Genomic DNA, 16,330 nt, shown 5'->3' with positions numbered 1-16,330 from the left:
AACATGTGTAACAACAGTGTAAAATAACTAAGACTGAAATCTGCCTAAAGCTACTTTAGTCATTTCATCATGTGGGATTGAGAAGACCGTTAATGTTACCTGACTGTTTTCTACATTGAGGAGAGACAGAAGATTCAATAAGAGCCTCGAGTTTAGTGAATCCAGCTATTTGGAACTGAATCTAAAATGGAAGCAGCTATCTGAGATGTGCAGCAGTTATATTTGTGGGGGAACAGCGAGGTGACAGCTGAGGGGGTAGAAGCTGTTCCCGTCTTTAGACAGCCTCAGTGACGACTGGAGAGTGGAGTAGCGGTGATCCGCTGGACAGATTTCACCGTCCTCTGCAGTGCTTTCCTCTGAGCTTTATAGCGTGTAGCCAGTAGCCCTCCTCTCTCCACCCAAACCGGTCCCATTCAGATTTAGAAGATCTGTTTGAAAGCGATTCCCGTCAAGCCGTGATATGTCAGCAGCAGTCAGACCGCAGCAGGACGGTGTGCAACAATTTGAACCACCTGGGCTGCTCCCTTTAACTGACGCTTCCTGCACACCTGCTCCTTCTGCGGAGATGCCCACACCAGGAATAGCTGCCCCCACTGACACAACCACACCTGCACACTGACTTGCAGATTACCTCGGCACAAACAAAAAAACATTTTGCATCTATTTGTGGACATTTTGCATCTTTTTGTGGACATTTTGCATCTTTTAGTGGTAGTTTTGCATCTCTTTGTGGACATTTTGCATCTTTTTATTGTCGTTTTGCATCTCTTCGTAGTCGCATTTTGTACGAATGTCCAGCAACACGTGACGCACGTGTCAATTTCCGCTCCAGTTGTTTCAAAATAAAACTACTTAGTTAGGTTTAGGAAAAGATCGCGGCTTAGGTTAAAATAACACAGAAAGTGGCGTAACTTAAGTACAGAATTTGCGTGACAAAAACTATACCTAGTTAGGTTTAGTAAAAGATCGTGGTTTGAGTTAAAAATAACTCCGGAAGTGCCGCCGTAACTTAAATACAGAACGTGACAAATAAATCAACTTTGACTTCCCGTTTCACAGTTAAGTGGATTACATATGAATTGATTTTGTGCAAACCATCATGAAAAAAAACTAGAATTTGTGTCTTTGTACACGAATCAATACATTACATTTTGTGCCTATTTGAAGAGCCGCTGTGCGACAGAGCTGGTTGATAAAATGCAGAAACAGAAAGAAACGCCGTCTGATTGATTCTCTCTCCTCTCAGGCACATTCTCATATATTTAACAAGCGGCCGAGACCGTGTGGTAAATCTTCTCTGCTACATATGAACATACAGAACATTAAAGTGCATCTGAGTGTGCTGCTGTATTACAGTATATATATCTATATCTGTTTTATGCACAGCCTGCATGGTCTGATTATAGCTCTGTTATAGATATAGTTCACAATCTATGAGGAAAATGCAAGACAGATTCAACCAAGATGGAAAAATGATGGAAGAGCAATAAGAACAGATGTTTTTAGGAATATTATTCTCTCGTATATTTTATAAATATGCTTTTTATTTTGGGTTAAATTCAGCTTGAATTCACTCACACACTATTTGTTTCAATGCATTAGTTTGCAGGCAGAATTTTGCCAGCCTTAATTAAAACAAGCTGAATCCTCAGAGCTCTGTGGATTATCAGCTTCATGCACATTGTGCAGGAGTTCTCCTCCTCTCTCCAGGATCCTGCAGACCTGCGCTCTGCTGGACTGAACTCTAATAGAAACTTTGCTCTCAGTGAGCCATGCAGGCTGTGTGGAAGCTCCAGAGCTCCAGAGAGCCTCTCCTCTCCTCCAGCATCCTGCTGCTGCTGCACCGGCTACACTCGGAGACTTTACCCCCTTTACAACGCGCTGCTGCTGAAATCTGATCCAACATTAAAGCGTTATCCCGGTGAGCCCTGCTGCTGCTGGAAAGCCTTATATATCTGGGAACCTGAATGCATGCATATATTCAATGCATTAAATCTCTGCTCCGGTTCAGCATGCATCATAAACATCTGCATAAAATGCACCAAAAGGATGAAGAGGAAGAAGAGGAAGGAATCAAACCTACCTTGTCCGGTGGTCGGCTGCTGCAGGCTGCTGCTGCTCGGAGGAGGAGGATGATGGACTGATGGATGAGGAGACTGATCTGACTCAGAGACGCGCTGGTCAGTTTGAATGAGAACCCCCGTGGTGCATCTCTCTCTCTCCCTCTCCTCCTCTTTCTCTCTCTCTCTCTCTCTCTCTTTTGGTCCTGCCCACCGTATTTCCCGGTGAGGAAGAGGAGGAGGAGGGGATGAGGAGGAGGGAGGACTGAGAGCTGCTGTTCGGCTCCACAGAGCTCCTAACCCGGTCACATTCACTATCAGGCTCCTGCTGCTGGGGGCCACCAGGTTAATACTGTATGTCCTCTGTATTTTTTGTCTTTCCCATGTCTTCATTCTACTGATCAAATATGTTTCTGTTCATTTTATCTTCCAACATGATGATTTAAAGGCAAGAATATGATTTAAAGGGGCTCTATGTAAGAATCAGAAATGTCTTGTTAACAGCTTCACCTGTGGTCGTTAAGTCAACTAAAGTCAGCGTCCTGTTGCTGGCGCTTGTGCTCGCTCTACATAGACATGAAGGAGCATCACTCAACACAGTGAGGAGACACACGTCAGCTAAAAGCACAATATCACTCTATATTCTCAGAGCTAAACTAACTCTTCTGCAGTGTGGAGTGAGCAGCATGCACGTGAGAGGTGCGGTGTGTAAACGCGGTGTGTGTGTGTGAAGGCAAACAGGCAGCGGAGCAGAGACTCCGGCCACATGCGAGCGCGCATGGGATCCCGACCGGGTAGATTTATACGTGTAAATAGTTACAGACAGTCCCTTTAAAGGTCTAGAGAATGTGATTTATTTTGTGGTGGAAGAAGTATTCAGATCTAAATAATATTCCTGCATGCAAACTTGTTAGTGAAGTAGAAGTACAGCAGTATTAGCTGTTGGTTTGTTTAATCGAAGACGCTGTATCATATTCAATAAACACATCATGTTCCTTGATCTTCGATGTAAGTAGTACAAATATATGTAGTGGAGCAGAATTATCATCAAGTACCGCAAGACACTTTTCATATAGAACAGGTCAAGACCGTACTCCTGTGTAACAATCAATGTATTGGCAGAAGTAGAATATAATATCCCAGCAAACGTCACGTCAGGAAGACGTTCAGATCGTGTCTGTATGTATAACGTCCAACAGTCCAGACCCACTTTTGGACGTCTGGAGGACGTGCAACTCAGGTCGACATCAATAGTTGAACGTTAAAAAATACGTTTAAAAAAAGACGTCGCAAAAACTTTCATTCCGTCCCCTCAGTGGACGTCTTTCTGACGGTCGACAGAGACGTTAAATTGACGCCGCCAGATCCTACAGACCGCACCTTTAAGTAGAGTACTCATTTGGAAATGATCATCACAAGCCCAAGTTGAGATATTCAAACAGTCAACAGTCCAAAGTGTTCAGTTGAGTATCATAGAGGACGTAGAATAGTCTGTCTCTATGTGATAGTCCGGTGACCTGTCCAGGGTGAACCCCGCCTTCACCTCGATGTCAGCTGGGATCAGCTCCAGCTCCTCTCGACTGTTAATACTGACGCATCGATGTGTCAGCAGCATTTTACTGTTGAGAGCTGCTTGAGGTGGAGCTAGTTAATCTACTCAGTGTTTCCCATCCCGACCTATAGGGGGTCTGGCCCCTCCAATATAATATCCATAACTATGTTTTCATGTTCTACGGTAGCCAAGAACGGACAAACCAAACACTGGCGTTTTTACGTTACACAGTTCTCCGACACACATAAGTGCAAAACCGTGGTACCGCCAGCCGCCGTCTGACTTTTGTTGCTCCTAAAGTGGAGTTATTATGGTATGGATGGCCTCTGAGAGAGGTGAATGGCGGCTCACTTTACTGCAGTCTTGAAAAGGGAGGAGTTAGAAGAAGGTTACTGGTTGCAATCTGCAACCAGACCAGTAGATGCCGCCACTAAATCCGACACACTGCACCTTTATGTTAACTTGCGTACTTAACTTTAAATAAGTCAGCTTTGACTTCTGGTTTCACCGGGGTGAAAGCTTACCGATAAATGATAACGGCATACTGAGAACAAACTAGGAGGTAGAGTAGGGCCATATCACTTCAACTCTATGCTCCCGATGACGACTGATAACAGACATTTAATGGGCTGATAACATTCAGAGTGGTTCACTGGTGGAACTGGTAACAGCTCAGACATCTGAAACATGTGACAAGAGGCCTCAACTAGACACAAACAAAAACATCATTTTGTGTTTTTTAATACAAGATCTGGATCTGAAATGTAACTTCACATGTTGAGCAAATGTAGGTTCATAAAAGTATAATATTTCCCTCTGAATTGTAGTGGAGTAGATAGTAATTTTACTGATTTTAATGAAACAGATCAAAACTAAACTGTATTTTATTAGTAAATCCTGTTAAACCTTTTTTGCATTTGCAGCACATTATTGTCCATGTGAGGGATAATCAGTGAAATTACAGCATTACGGCGTATCACCACCTCTGCTCCTGTTTATCCGCAGGTAATTGGACTGGGATTTAGGCCGTAATGAGCTAAACAAATAGACCACAATCTGGAGCTCAAACACGAGAACCACCGAGAGTCTCAGGTTGGAGTGAGTCCGCCATCTGCTGACCACATGTGATAAATGTGTCAGTGAAGTAGAATCACTCAGCTCTATTCCTGTCTCTGCTCAGCATCTGATGGGACGGTGAGGTTTAGAAACGTAAATACAAAAAGGTGAAACATTTATTTCTACCAGACCTGAATAACAGCGTTGTTCTTTCACGTGTTCTTTCAACGTCCTCAGAAGTGTCTGAGAGACGTAATGATTCATTCTGACACAAGGGAACCATCTGGTCTACAAACCAACTTACAGGTTTATTTACTGTGGCTCGTCATAACTAACACAACACAGGGGCTGCCATCATGAAAACATTTAATCATGCTTTAGGTGCTTTAGTTGTTCTAGTTGCTCTAGTTGCTTTGGGCCGATGTTATATTGCAACAGCAGATAGTCTCTGGAAAACAAATGAAAAACACTGAGTGAACATTTGACCTTTGATTAAATTACTTTTATTAGGGTTGTCAATCAATTAAAATAACCCTAACCCATTAATCGCGATTAATCACATGATTGTCCAGAGTTAATCATGATTACCATGAGTATAATATTACATTATATGTAAATAGAAAATGCTTATACGTAAATAAAAAAATGCTTATACGTAAATAAAAAATTTATTCGTAAATACAAAGTGCTGAAAAGTGGGATCTATTGAGTGTGTTAAACATAAATGCCAGAATGTTATAAATAAGAATTAAATAAGAATATTTCTTGAAATGTATACGGTATGAATGCATACGCACTAACGCACGTTCATTAACGCACAAATTCACTCTTCTCACAAGTTATAAATAAGGCCTATTTATCACGCTTTCTGCCGTATTTGCACGTTCTTGTACTTCATTATAAGATATATCTTGTTGTGGTAATAGTGGGTTAACGGGGTATTAGCTCTGATGACGTGGATCCATTATCCCGTAGATTAAACATCCTGTTCAGTGTAATGATGAACACATTCTGCCAGATGTGTAATGGAATCATAATCAGCTGTATTTTTGCAGATGTGTAACATGTATGGTATATTAGCCTGCCCTATATGAACCAGATCTATCTGGTAATTACACCAAACTGTGGCTCCGTCACATGTCGTGTCACTCCATCAGCCCACGTTCTGTCTTTATCACTTCACATATCCAGTTGAACTTTGAGCGGAGCGACTGACGGAAGAAAGGCGACCAGATAGCGAAGGAAGGGAGAGAGTAATCTCAACATCTGGCACGGTTGCGTTTGCCTCGCAGATGCCGGCCGCTGATTGGACGTCCTGGAAAGAACACGTAGGAAATATCAGATCTGCCTGTCAAATATGATTAATGAGCAAACAGCAAAGCAGCTGAGGACTTAACAGTGATATTCATAACAGGCTGTGAACTCCATCATCGCTGTCAGTCAGAGTTAAAGGCCGTTTACATCCTGGTAAATATACAGATTACTCTCTAATACGAGCTCGTGTTGTTCTGGTGTGGATGTCTTAAAAAGGAAACTTTACAGTGACTCATGACTAATATGTCTCCTCCTTCACAGGCGGCTTCCTCCGCTTCTTAAAAGTGAAGCTAATGATGAAGTGTCTTAAACATGCATTCTCTCTAGCAGCCAGCAGGGGGCGACTCCTCTGGTTGTATAGAAGTCTATGAGTCTCTCTTGATTTATGACCTCAGTAAACATGAGTTTTAATCGCTCAAATCTCAGTATCATTTATAAAATATTCTTCTCTCCTCTTTGGTAAAAATCCATTATTTAATAAATTAATAATTAATAATAAATAAATAATTAAAGTGCTTCAACAGCGACACCTGCAGGGCAGCCAAGAAATCAATTCAATTCAATGCATTTCATTTTTTTTATCTGTGATTGGCCAAAACACTCGACAGGCTTCTAGTCGCACATTACACACACGCGAGGTTCGTCCACATGCAGAGACTGCAGTGACTGTTTATTAGAAATATTGTAAGTTGTTACTGCTTAATAAGAAAGTAGAGATAAGACCGAGACAGAAGACAGAGTCATAACTACCTTGTTTCAAAGAGATGTTGATGTGTCATCATGGCATATTGGAATTGATTTGTAAATGATATACTGTACAGGTTATTGGAAGAAGGTCTTGATTCATCCTCATAAATATAATATAATAAAAGGTAACACTAGAGAACAGCAAGCAACAAATCGAACGAGACGAAGAGTGAAGAGCTTTTATGGAGAGGTTGATGAGCGGAGTGGAACCTGGTGAGCCTCGTTGATGCTCTGGGAGGAGCCCCAAAACACAAAAGAGCACAGGAACCTCCAAAGGGCCTAAAACAGAGCCGAGTTGGCTGATAATAGATGTTACAGTTAGTGAAGGAGGGATCAGAATCAGACACCTGGGGTGCAGATTCCCGCCTCTCTTTAAGCCCTACAGAAAGGGGGCGTCGTCACGACCTGATTGGCCGAGAGGGGAACCACCAAGCTGCTCTCAACGATCATTTAAGAGCCAACAGGTGAACTGAATCAGCCTCCAATCACTCAGTGATCAGCTGCATGATTTGCTTCACAAGCGTTCTGCTGAAGTCATGATCTCCTGCTGCTGTTTTAACAAGACAACGTGGGCAACCCGCAGGATTCATCAACGCCTGGAAACTAGCGAATGTCACTTAAATTAAGTAGGTGAACGAGCACAGGAAGAGTGTAGATGTCCTGACAGCGCGGTTCAAACGGGGTTATCTCACTTCCTCTTCCCTTCCAAGACAAAGACAGAGAATGGGAATGAGAAAAAAAAATCCTCCTCCCAGCGTGGATGATGATGATGATGATGATGATGATGATGATGAGTGTTTCTGATGCAGCATCCAGATCTGCCGCACAGATTGCGTCGCTTGAAGATTAAGAGCAATATTAGCGGCGTCAGCTAAATTTCCCGGCCGGTTGTGCGTGACGGAGCGCGGCGCCACATCTGAGGAGAGATAAGAGATATAATGAGCAGATAGGAGCGTCTCCGAGGGGCTTCCTCTCTGAGTCGGAGTCTGAATCTACACGGACACACAAAAGAAGAGACGAGCCGGTGTGTTTTTCTGCTACTGTTTTATTTAATCTGTTCAGTACTGGAGTTTCATGGACCAAACAATGGCACAACACTGCGTTACAGTTTCTCTCTTTGGGAACGACCGACTAACACAAACGTTAAAATTATTCCTCTACAAACTGGACTAAAGTACAAACACACACACACACAGTCTCTTTCTCTATCACAACAACTCACACACACATTCATTCTCTCACACACACACACACTCATTCACAATAGAATACATTCTCAGGAAGAAAAAAACAAAACAATTATAACTTTTAGAGCATTTCATATCATATTGAACAGCGCCCACCTCAAACAGGAAGTAGGCCGTACCATGACTTGTCTGTGTGAACTGGAACGATACCGTCTAACCACAGTATGCTTTTACTTAGGGGTGGGGGGATTCATCGGATGATCCAGTGACGTCACCGATGATTTGGGCTTACAGTTAAACCTACTTTAAGGGGGTGATTATCAGCCAATGCCTGTAAAATTTTAAAAAGATTTTTTATTGGTTCTCTCCATTTGATATCTTAATTTGCAATAAAAAAAACTGACCAGCTCAGTGCCATGCAGGACCATACTGTACCTGTAGTTTTGCTTGCTTCAGCCCGTTAATTCCAAATACTTTACGTAACTGCAGACCAAGTTTTTGGATTGATTTCCTACCTTCCTGTCTTATTGGTTTCATTTTAATGCACGATGAAAATCTAAAGTTAAGTCTTGCCCGCACTACAAGATTTTACAAATCTTAACAGATGTGTAAAATGTGAGAGAGCTGACACATAACGACACGTAATGATACATTTAACAGTTTTGTTCCGATAGTGTGTGGAGAGCATTGATTTGTGATTTTTACCTTTGAGCCGTCCCCCTCACAACAGGCAGGGCCGGCTTAATGCCGGGATCAGACTGATTGAACCATGTCAGATCTAACGATCACAGCGCCATAAATTATTACAGTGTCTTGGTCGGGTGACTGGCAAGACTACACGTATGACCACGACCGATCACGGCACGTCGTATTCTCCGATCATGCGCGAGTTCAGACGTCATCGGGGAGGCGGTTGAAGCAACTGTGAATCATGGCGACAGAAGCGTTGTGTGTGATGCTGGCGGTCTTGTGTTGCGAGTGAAATCCGAATTTATTTATGTAGGTATATTTGTATTTAGGTGTATGTTCAAACAGCCTCAATAATTCAATGTGGATGTCATGAACGGGATAATGTGAGTGCAAAGACCAATGGCCATCTGGAAAGTAGGAAACCTGAGATCCTACGCTTTAGAAGAATACTGAGCAGTATACACAATATGTAGTTAACGGGCTAAAACACTCAAAACCTCCAGTTTGGTCCTTTAATCTAATAATCACTGAGCCGAGCACCGACGCTCCCTCGTGTTCCTCGTGCTCAGCACAAAGACGGAGAACCTTCTCTCTTCATGTTAACAGGCGTTTAATAAGGGATGTTTGATCAGATATGAGGGGCTTCTTTATGAACAACACAGATCAAGTTCACCAGCTTACAGTCGACGAGCTGCAGCTGCTACGGACACACAGATAGGAGATGCCTCTTGTTCCCGCTGCCGCTACATTCACCTCCAGTCACACATCACATGTTCTCCAACTCCAGTCGCATTGTGCAGATAACAGAGCCCATCTTCAAATACACGGTATAAGGGTTTTATAGACATATTAGTACCATCGGGAATGACACAGAAACATTTAGTTGGGTTATAAAAGAACAGCATAGTATACACACTATACTCCCTATGTAATGGAAAGAGATGCATCTGAGTGGATGCAGATATTGTTACGTAGTTTTATTTTAGGCGTATACTGTATGTAGTACGGTATGTAAGTAGTGCCATCATACAAGAAGCTTTTATGATGATGCTTCTTCTCTCTGGCAGCTATAGGACATGAAGCAGGGCTGGCCAGTGAAAACACAGACAAACTGTAGAGGTGGTGAGTTAACTCAGTCTCGTCACGGCAGCTCGTTAAATAGTCTCCAAATTTAATCTATTTGATTCGTCTACATAAACACGAGTCCATTTCTTTGTTCGTGACGCTCAGCACGACTTTCAACAACGTATGTTTTGTGCGTTTTCCTACGAATGTCCAGCAACACGTGACGCATGTGTCGATTTCTGCTCCAGTCTTTTCAAAATAAAATTTCTTAGTTAGGTTTAGGAATAGATCAACTTGGTTAGGGTTAGGCAACAAACTACTCAGGTTTAGGAAAAGATCGCAGGTTTGATTAAAATAACACCGGAAGTGTTGTAACTTAAGTACAGAAGTTACGGGAACAGAAGTACTTAGTTAGGTTTAGGAAAACGTCGCAGTTTGGGTTAAAATAACTCCGGAAGTGGTGTAACTTAAATATGGAAGTTACGTGACAAAAACAACTTAGTTAGGTTTAGGAAAAGATTGCGGTATGGGTTAAAATAACACCGGAAGTGGCGTAACTTAAATATGGAAGTTACGTGACAAAAACAACTTAGTTAGGTTTAGGAAAAGATCGCAGCTGGGATAAAATAACTCCAGAAGTGCTGCAACTTAAGTACGGAAGTTACGTGACAAAAACTATTTAGTTAGCTTAGGCTAGGTTTAGGAAAAGATCGCAGTTTGGATTAAAATAACTCCGGAAGTGTCGTAACTTAACTACGGAAGTTACGTGACATATAAATCAACTTTGACATTAACACCGGTCTCTAGGGCAAAAGTCCGGTGTTTTTTGACGCCGCACTTTATACTTCCCGGTTCACAATTCCGTGGATTACATACGAATTGATTTCGTGCTGACCATCACGAACATGTTTTTTAAATTTACGTCTACGTCCACGAATCAATACATTACATTTTGCGACTATTTTACGAACCACTGTGCGACTGGGCTGATTTTGCGGATTAGTTTAACGTACGAGATGCTGAAGCTTCAGCCTATATATGTTTTTTTCTCGCTGTGTGTGTGTTAAGTGTGTGAAGCTTCTGTAACTGAGAGATCTTAGGGGTCACTGCGAGCTACAGAGTGCGGTCGATAACAGAAAACGCTGCTGCGTTTCCTCGCTCATCGCCACCGCCACATGTGGCACATTTCAAAACAACACAAAAAAAAAAAGGTAACAAATACGTAACTTAGATCTTTTTTTTTCCTACAGTTTAAAATATAAAATTCAAGTGCAATTAAAGTTCCAAATATTAGTTACATCACATACATTTCTCTCTAAAGTAACACTCTGTTACTTGCAGGTAGTTTATCTCATCTTGTTATATATCTTTTTTTTTATTATTATTTAAAAAAAATTACAATATAGACTTTCTGATTCACCCCGTTTAATCTTTACCGGTACCTGGTTTCCCCACTTTAACATTTCTTCTTTCAAATCATTTTCCATGTTAAAATATATTTGTTTAAGTGCACCAGTTGTTTTCTGTCTCGTGCACGTCGGGGCCAAAAACGAAATCCAATTCAGAATACATCCATGTACACTGTGTGGGGGCCAAAACGTCTCAACACATCACGCAACGTACACCCGTGTATGTCCACACAAACATACACGTCTCACACATCTGTATGTGCGTTGTACATCTGTGATGTGATGCTTCTGCAAGTTCTGACATGTTCAGTATAAATATTACAAAAACAACAACAACAACAACACAGGAAACAAAGCAGAGCAAAATAAAACGAGGAGGAAGGAAGGAAAGAAAGAGAAAGGGTTTTAACGAAGGAAGTGAAGGAATGTGGGGAGGGTCGGGAGAGAAGAGGAAATAGTTTATAGGGTTTGACCGATACATTGGTTTGCTGATACTGGACGTTTACTAAATACCTTACGATAATATGTACTTCAGGAATGCTTAATAATAGTCATTTATGACTTTACAGATTGCTAACACACTATTTTTTAAAGGAATAGTCCTACATTTTGGGAAATTGGCTTTCTTGCCAAGAGTTAGATGATAAGATTAATAACCGTCCATTATATATGAAACTACAGCCAGCAACCGGTAGCTACGTTATAAAAATATGAATACTGGCCTGCATAAACCCGTATCGGTCAAACCTTACACAAAGAGCCTGATATATGACAGAACGTTACACTCCGTTTCCATCATCATCTTGACAACGGTTTGACAACGCCGTTGTTCCCATTTTCGGCGCTCATCGGCTCGACTGCTTTTTAACCGAGAAACCGTCAGATGAACTCGGTGGAGCGGGCGGATTCAAAGGTCTGGACCAGGGACTCAAAGCTAACTGGAGGGGAGGGGGGGTCAGGTAATGTTACTAATGAAAGGGTCAAAGATGAGGAAAGGCATCATGTGACCAACAGGAAATGGAGATGTTTAGTCGCAGAACGTTTACATCAAAGTATTGACCAAAGCAGGAGAGAAGAAGACGAGGTAAGGGAGGGGAGGGGGGTACATTTAGTTGATTTGGAATGATGCAGGATGACGGAGGGGGGGGTCTTTAAGGACAGGACAGTGGAGAGCCCCCCCGTCTATTTGTATGGCCTTAGGAACCTGGTGACTTTGGAGCGCAGCAGCTTGATGAAGGAGCGAGGGAACATCTCTTTGGACTCCTGCGCTGTGTACCTGAAGTAGTTCTGGGGATGAGCCAGCACGTCAAACAGGGCCTTTATCAGCTTCTTGTCCTGCGGGGGGGAGGACAAAGAGAGCGTCATCCCACCAGAACCGATCACATGAGGTGAGGTCTGGTAATGTTACTGGATCCGTCCATACCTTCAGTATCTCCTGGTGGTTCTCGGAGGCGTAGAGCCGGCCGTCTCGCACTATGTCCTCTATCAGCTGCTGGTAGTCCTCTGGAACAGAACAGGGTTTAGTGACGGAGGATACAGAGTGAAGGCAGTATGTGAGATTAGATCTAACTCGGCTGACTCACCATCGTAGGTGACGTATGGAACCTGGAAGCCTTTAGCGCTGTTGCCCTCGTTGGACTTAAACTGAATCCAGAGCTTGCGCGAGCGAGAGGTGAAGGCGATGGGTCGCTCGTAGGTCTGACACGTCTCGTAGGTGGTGATGGAGGTGGGAAGGGCTGGAGGAAAGGTACAAACGGGTCAGAATGGTACTTCACCACGTCAGACCATAAACCCGTCCCATCAGTTCCGTTCTGGTAGAAATGATCTGAATTATTATTATTTCGTCTTTACCGCTCTTCCTCATGACGAGCACGTCTCCGCATTCGTCCTCAATGGGGAGGAAGATCTCTGGCACCACGATGAGAATCCGCCTCTTGTGCGGCGGGTTGATGGTCCAGACGCAGTCCACGTTGGACGGGTAGTCTCCGGGGTAGTTGGGAGACTCGATGTAGCCCGTGTATTCTCCCAGCTCACCTCCACACAGCTGGTCTGAGGGCAAAATCACAGAAACACTGTTATGCAACGTGTACTGGACTTGAGGTCTATTCTCCTCTGGCTCTCATTATCGATCACTCTGGATCAGTTAAACACTTGAACACCAATCAAGCGGCGTTACTTTTGCAGTGGGAGACGTTGGTGGCTCCGTCAAAGTCGGTGGTGGTGTTCCCCGGGCAGGTGATGCAGTAGTTCTGCCCAAACTCCGACTGGTAGGTTCCTGCTGGGCAGCGGATGCAGCGGTGGGTGCTGGAGTTGTAGTAATGTCCAGGAGCACAGTGCACTGAGGAGGAACACGCACACACACACACACACACACACACACACACACAGTATACAGTGAATGAGGATGAACAGCAGGCCATCGACAAGATCCATCACACAGCTGTGATATTATTCACGTCTACATTACAAAGCAGGCACATAAACAAAGCACTAAACCTCGTATAGATGACTTTATCATGTACATGAGCAAACTGCCATCTCGTGCACACATCTACGTTATGACGGCGTTAACAATGGAAAGTGCTGACGAATGGCTTGTGTCGCTGCAAATATCCAGTTTTCACATACGCAGCTTTAAAGTGGCAGATAAAAAGCTTCAGTTACACGAGATGAAGAGAACGCCGAGGAGCGATCTCTGGAATATTAAACAGGCAGCAGAGCTTTGAGCTTAATGCTAACAGTGCTGACGCTACCAGATATCATGGTAATCCCACAGACTGTACAGAAGAAGTGGACGTAGTCACCGTGACGTCACCCGTTGGTTTGTTGACTACGATTTTGAAGCCTCAAGTTTGGCATTTTGGCCGTCGTCATCTTGGTTTTTTATGGAACCAGAAGTAACACCAGAGGGTGGAGCTAAATCCAACTGTGTATGTGACTCTAAATGGGACCATAATTTACTAAATGAACATCATGCTGTATTGAAGAAGACTTGAAACTAGCGATTGAGACCATAAACTCATGTTTACAATGTTTACTGAGGTAATAAATCAAGGCTGAAGACTTTTCTGTTTGCCGCTGCCTTTTATCAAATCAGTTTCTTAATCACTGCACTGTAACTTTTATTCTTGTATTTTATATCTTCTCTTCTTCTATTTAGCTTGTTCTTATGTTCTATTCTCTCAGCTCTTTAATCACTGATTTTAATTGTATTTAAATGGCTTTTTATAATGTGTTTCTCTTGCAATTTGTCACAATGCTTTCCATACACTTTACCTTGTTGCTGAAATGTGCTATATAAATAAACTTGCCTTAGCTGTTGCACTAAATGTCCCGGTGCTGATTAGATGGCGTGCGTAGTAACTGAAGAAATACATACAGTAGACATATAGAGATGAACACTATCTGACACACACTGACACACAAAGCCTCACCTTTGGCCTCACAGTCCCTGAAGGACGTTGATGCTTCGTACTTGGTCATGAGACCTCCTCCGCAGAGGAAGCAGAGGACTCGGCCCAGTTCTGGCTGGTAGGAGCCCAGCTGACAGACCTGGCACGGTCGGAACCCGTCGGCGGAGAAGTGACCCGCTGGACACTGACCTGAGGAAAGGACAACAGAAAATCACCTGTCTTCACTTCCTCTGTTGTGTTTCTCGGTGCAGGATCTGTCTGTCTTGTAGATGTAGCTCAGATTCACTTTGCATGACTGACCACTAGGTGGTGCCAACCCAACATATGTATACCTGCAGCACTGCTATTGCACTTAAAGGAACATTTAAATATCCCACCTTCCAGCAGAGATAAAAGAGGGAAACTAAAGTCTCCATCTAAGGTTCTCTAACGGGCTGCATGCTGAGAATGGACCAGCTCCTGAGTGTTAATATCTACGGTTCTCTAACGGGCTGCATGCTGAGAATGGACCAGCTCCTGAGTGTTAATATGATTAAGACAGCTGTTGTTTCATGACTGTATGATGATGGGATGGTGAGTTACCTCCACACTGGGACACGTTCTTGGCACCGGCGATGCCCTGTCCTTCGGTGCTGGGACACGGCTCACAGGACAGCTGACCCCCGGTGTCCTGGTACGTCCCTGAAGGACACTGGACGCACTGCTCCTGCTCGCCGCTGTAGAACGTCCCCAAGCCACAGCTCACTGAGGAGGAAGAGAATAGAAAAGATTAGAAGAGAATAGAAGAGATCTTCCTCATTCTGACAGAGGAAGCTACATCATGACACACGACTAGTACAAATATGTGACTTCCTTACCACACTTTCCGTCTCGGAGGACTTGTCCCGTGCTGCAGGCCTCGGTTCCGTCCGGCAGCCGGGACGGTTTCTGGGCCACCTCGTACTCCGTCCCGGAGAACTGGATGTAGAACTGCTGCTTGTTGATGGACTTCCTGAGCGTCCGCATGGCGCTCTGCAGCTTCTGCTTCATCCTCTCCCGCACGCAGTCCACGTTACACGTGTCTGAGGAAGAAGCGGGTGTTCGTCTTTAACAAACTCAAATAAAAAGACAAACTTACAAAAAAAAATCTTGGTAAGTTGTTATGAAGTTAAACAGGTCATAATTCCCTCTCTAATATCTATTTTATATTGATGTGAAAACATCTACAAACAACTGGATTTATTCAAGTTTCTCGCCAAAAACTTAATTTTACGACTGAACACATCATGATAATGTTCTAATTTATCTTCACCCAATGGTCATTTTACTGAGCTGACCATGAACGCTTCATAATAATAACTCAATGGCACCTCCGTTAACGTTAGTAGCTCTGTTATTTAACCAGTCAGGACTGTGATGCCGACCAAACTGAAACATGATACAGTGTGCGTACGCGTCACTGTGCAGCGTAACTGTTGGAAAGCATCAATGAGAGGAATCGATAGTCACAGAGGCATGAGATGCCGAGGCAGCGGACAGCTACGGTTCTACTTTGTTACTTTCCACCACTGGTAACCTCTTTTATTTTTTTGCAATAACAGGTAGGTTTTTCTCAAAACAGGTAAGAAAGAACATCCCACCTGAGGCTTCTTCCTCCTTCATCTCCATCTCAAACTCCGCTGTGATGTGGGAAACCTCCTTCGAAGGAGATTTGCGTCCTCGTCGGCGCTTCTTAGACGAGTCGCACTTGAGGTTAACGAAAGTTACCTGGCAGTCATCGGTGCAGGGGAACTGGCCTCCTACTAGGTGGAAAGAAAACAGAGGTGAAGAAGAATGAGGAAGAGGAGGAGGAGATGGA

General features: G+C 43.4%; 2 protein-coding genes across 7 annotated transcripts in view; both read right to left on the bottom strand.

Annotated features, from left to right (window-relative positions):
* The window catches only part of mpped1 (metallophosphoesterase domain containing 1), a 68,660-nt gene extending 66,419 nt beyond the window's left edge, over nucleotides 1-2,241 (bottom strand). Inside the window, exon 1 of one of the 2 annotated variants that reach the window (XM_074624891.1) lies at nucleotides 2,084-2,241. The gene's annotated coding sequence lies outside the window, so the exon portion shown is untranslated. The remainder of the gene's footprint in view (nucleotides 1-2,083) is intronic. The other variant, XM_074624892.1, reaches the window with a different exon arrangement.
* Nucleotides 2,242-7,756: 5,515 nt separating this feature from the next.
* Nucleotides 7,757-16,330, bottom strand: part of scube1 (signal peptide, CUB domain, EGF-like 1) — a 104,837-nt gene continuing 96,263 nt past the window's right edge. For 3 of the 5 annotated variants that reach the window (XM_074624890.1, XM_074624886.1, XM_074624888.1), the window contains 9 exons: nucleotides 16,113-16,274; nucleotides 15,351-15,554; nucleotides 15,076-15,237; nucleotides 14,515-14,682; nucleotides 13,257-13,418; nucleotides 12,932-13,129; nucleotides 12,664-12,816; nucleotides 12,504-12,583; nucleotides 7,757-12,415 (listed from right to left, as the gene is read on the bottom strand). In XM_074624890.1, coding sequence (XP_074480991.1) covers nucleotides 12,263-12,415; nucleotides 12,504-12,583; nucleotides 12,664-12,816; nucleotides 12,932-13,129; nucleotides 13,257-13,418; nucleotides 14,515-14,682; nucleotides 15,076-15,237; nucleotides 15,351-15,554; nucleotides 16,113-16,274 — 1,442 coding nt within the window. In that variant the 3' untranslated portion in view covers nucleotides 7,757-12,262. The remainder of the gene's footprint in view (nucleotides 12,416-12,503; nucleotides 12,584-12,663; nucleotides 12,817-12,931; nucleotides 13,130-13,256; nucleotides 13,419-14,514; nucleotides 14,683-15,075; nucleotides 15,238-15,350; nucleotides 15,555-16,112; nucleotides 16,275-16,330) is intronic. The other 2 variants (XM_074624887.1, XM_074624889.1) reach the window with 1 other exon arrangement.

This window comes from Sebastes fasciatus, chromosome 23, assembly GCF_043250625.1.
Source record: "Sebastes fasciatus isolate fSebFas1 chromosome 23, fSebFas1.pri, whole genome shotgun sequence".
Lineage (NCBI taxonomy): Eukaryota > Metazoa > Chordata > Actinopteri > Perciformes > Sebastidae > Sebastes > Sebastes fasciatus.
The sequence above is the reverse complement of the archived record's forward strand: the minus strand, read 5'-3'. Positions and strand labels throughout refer to the sequence as shown.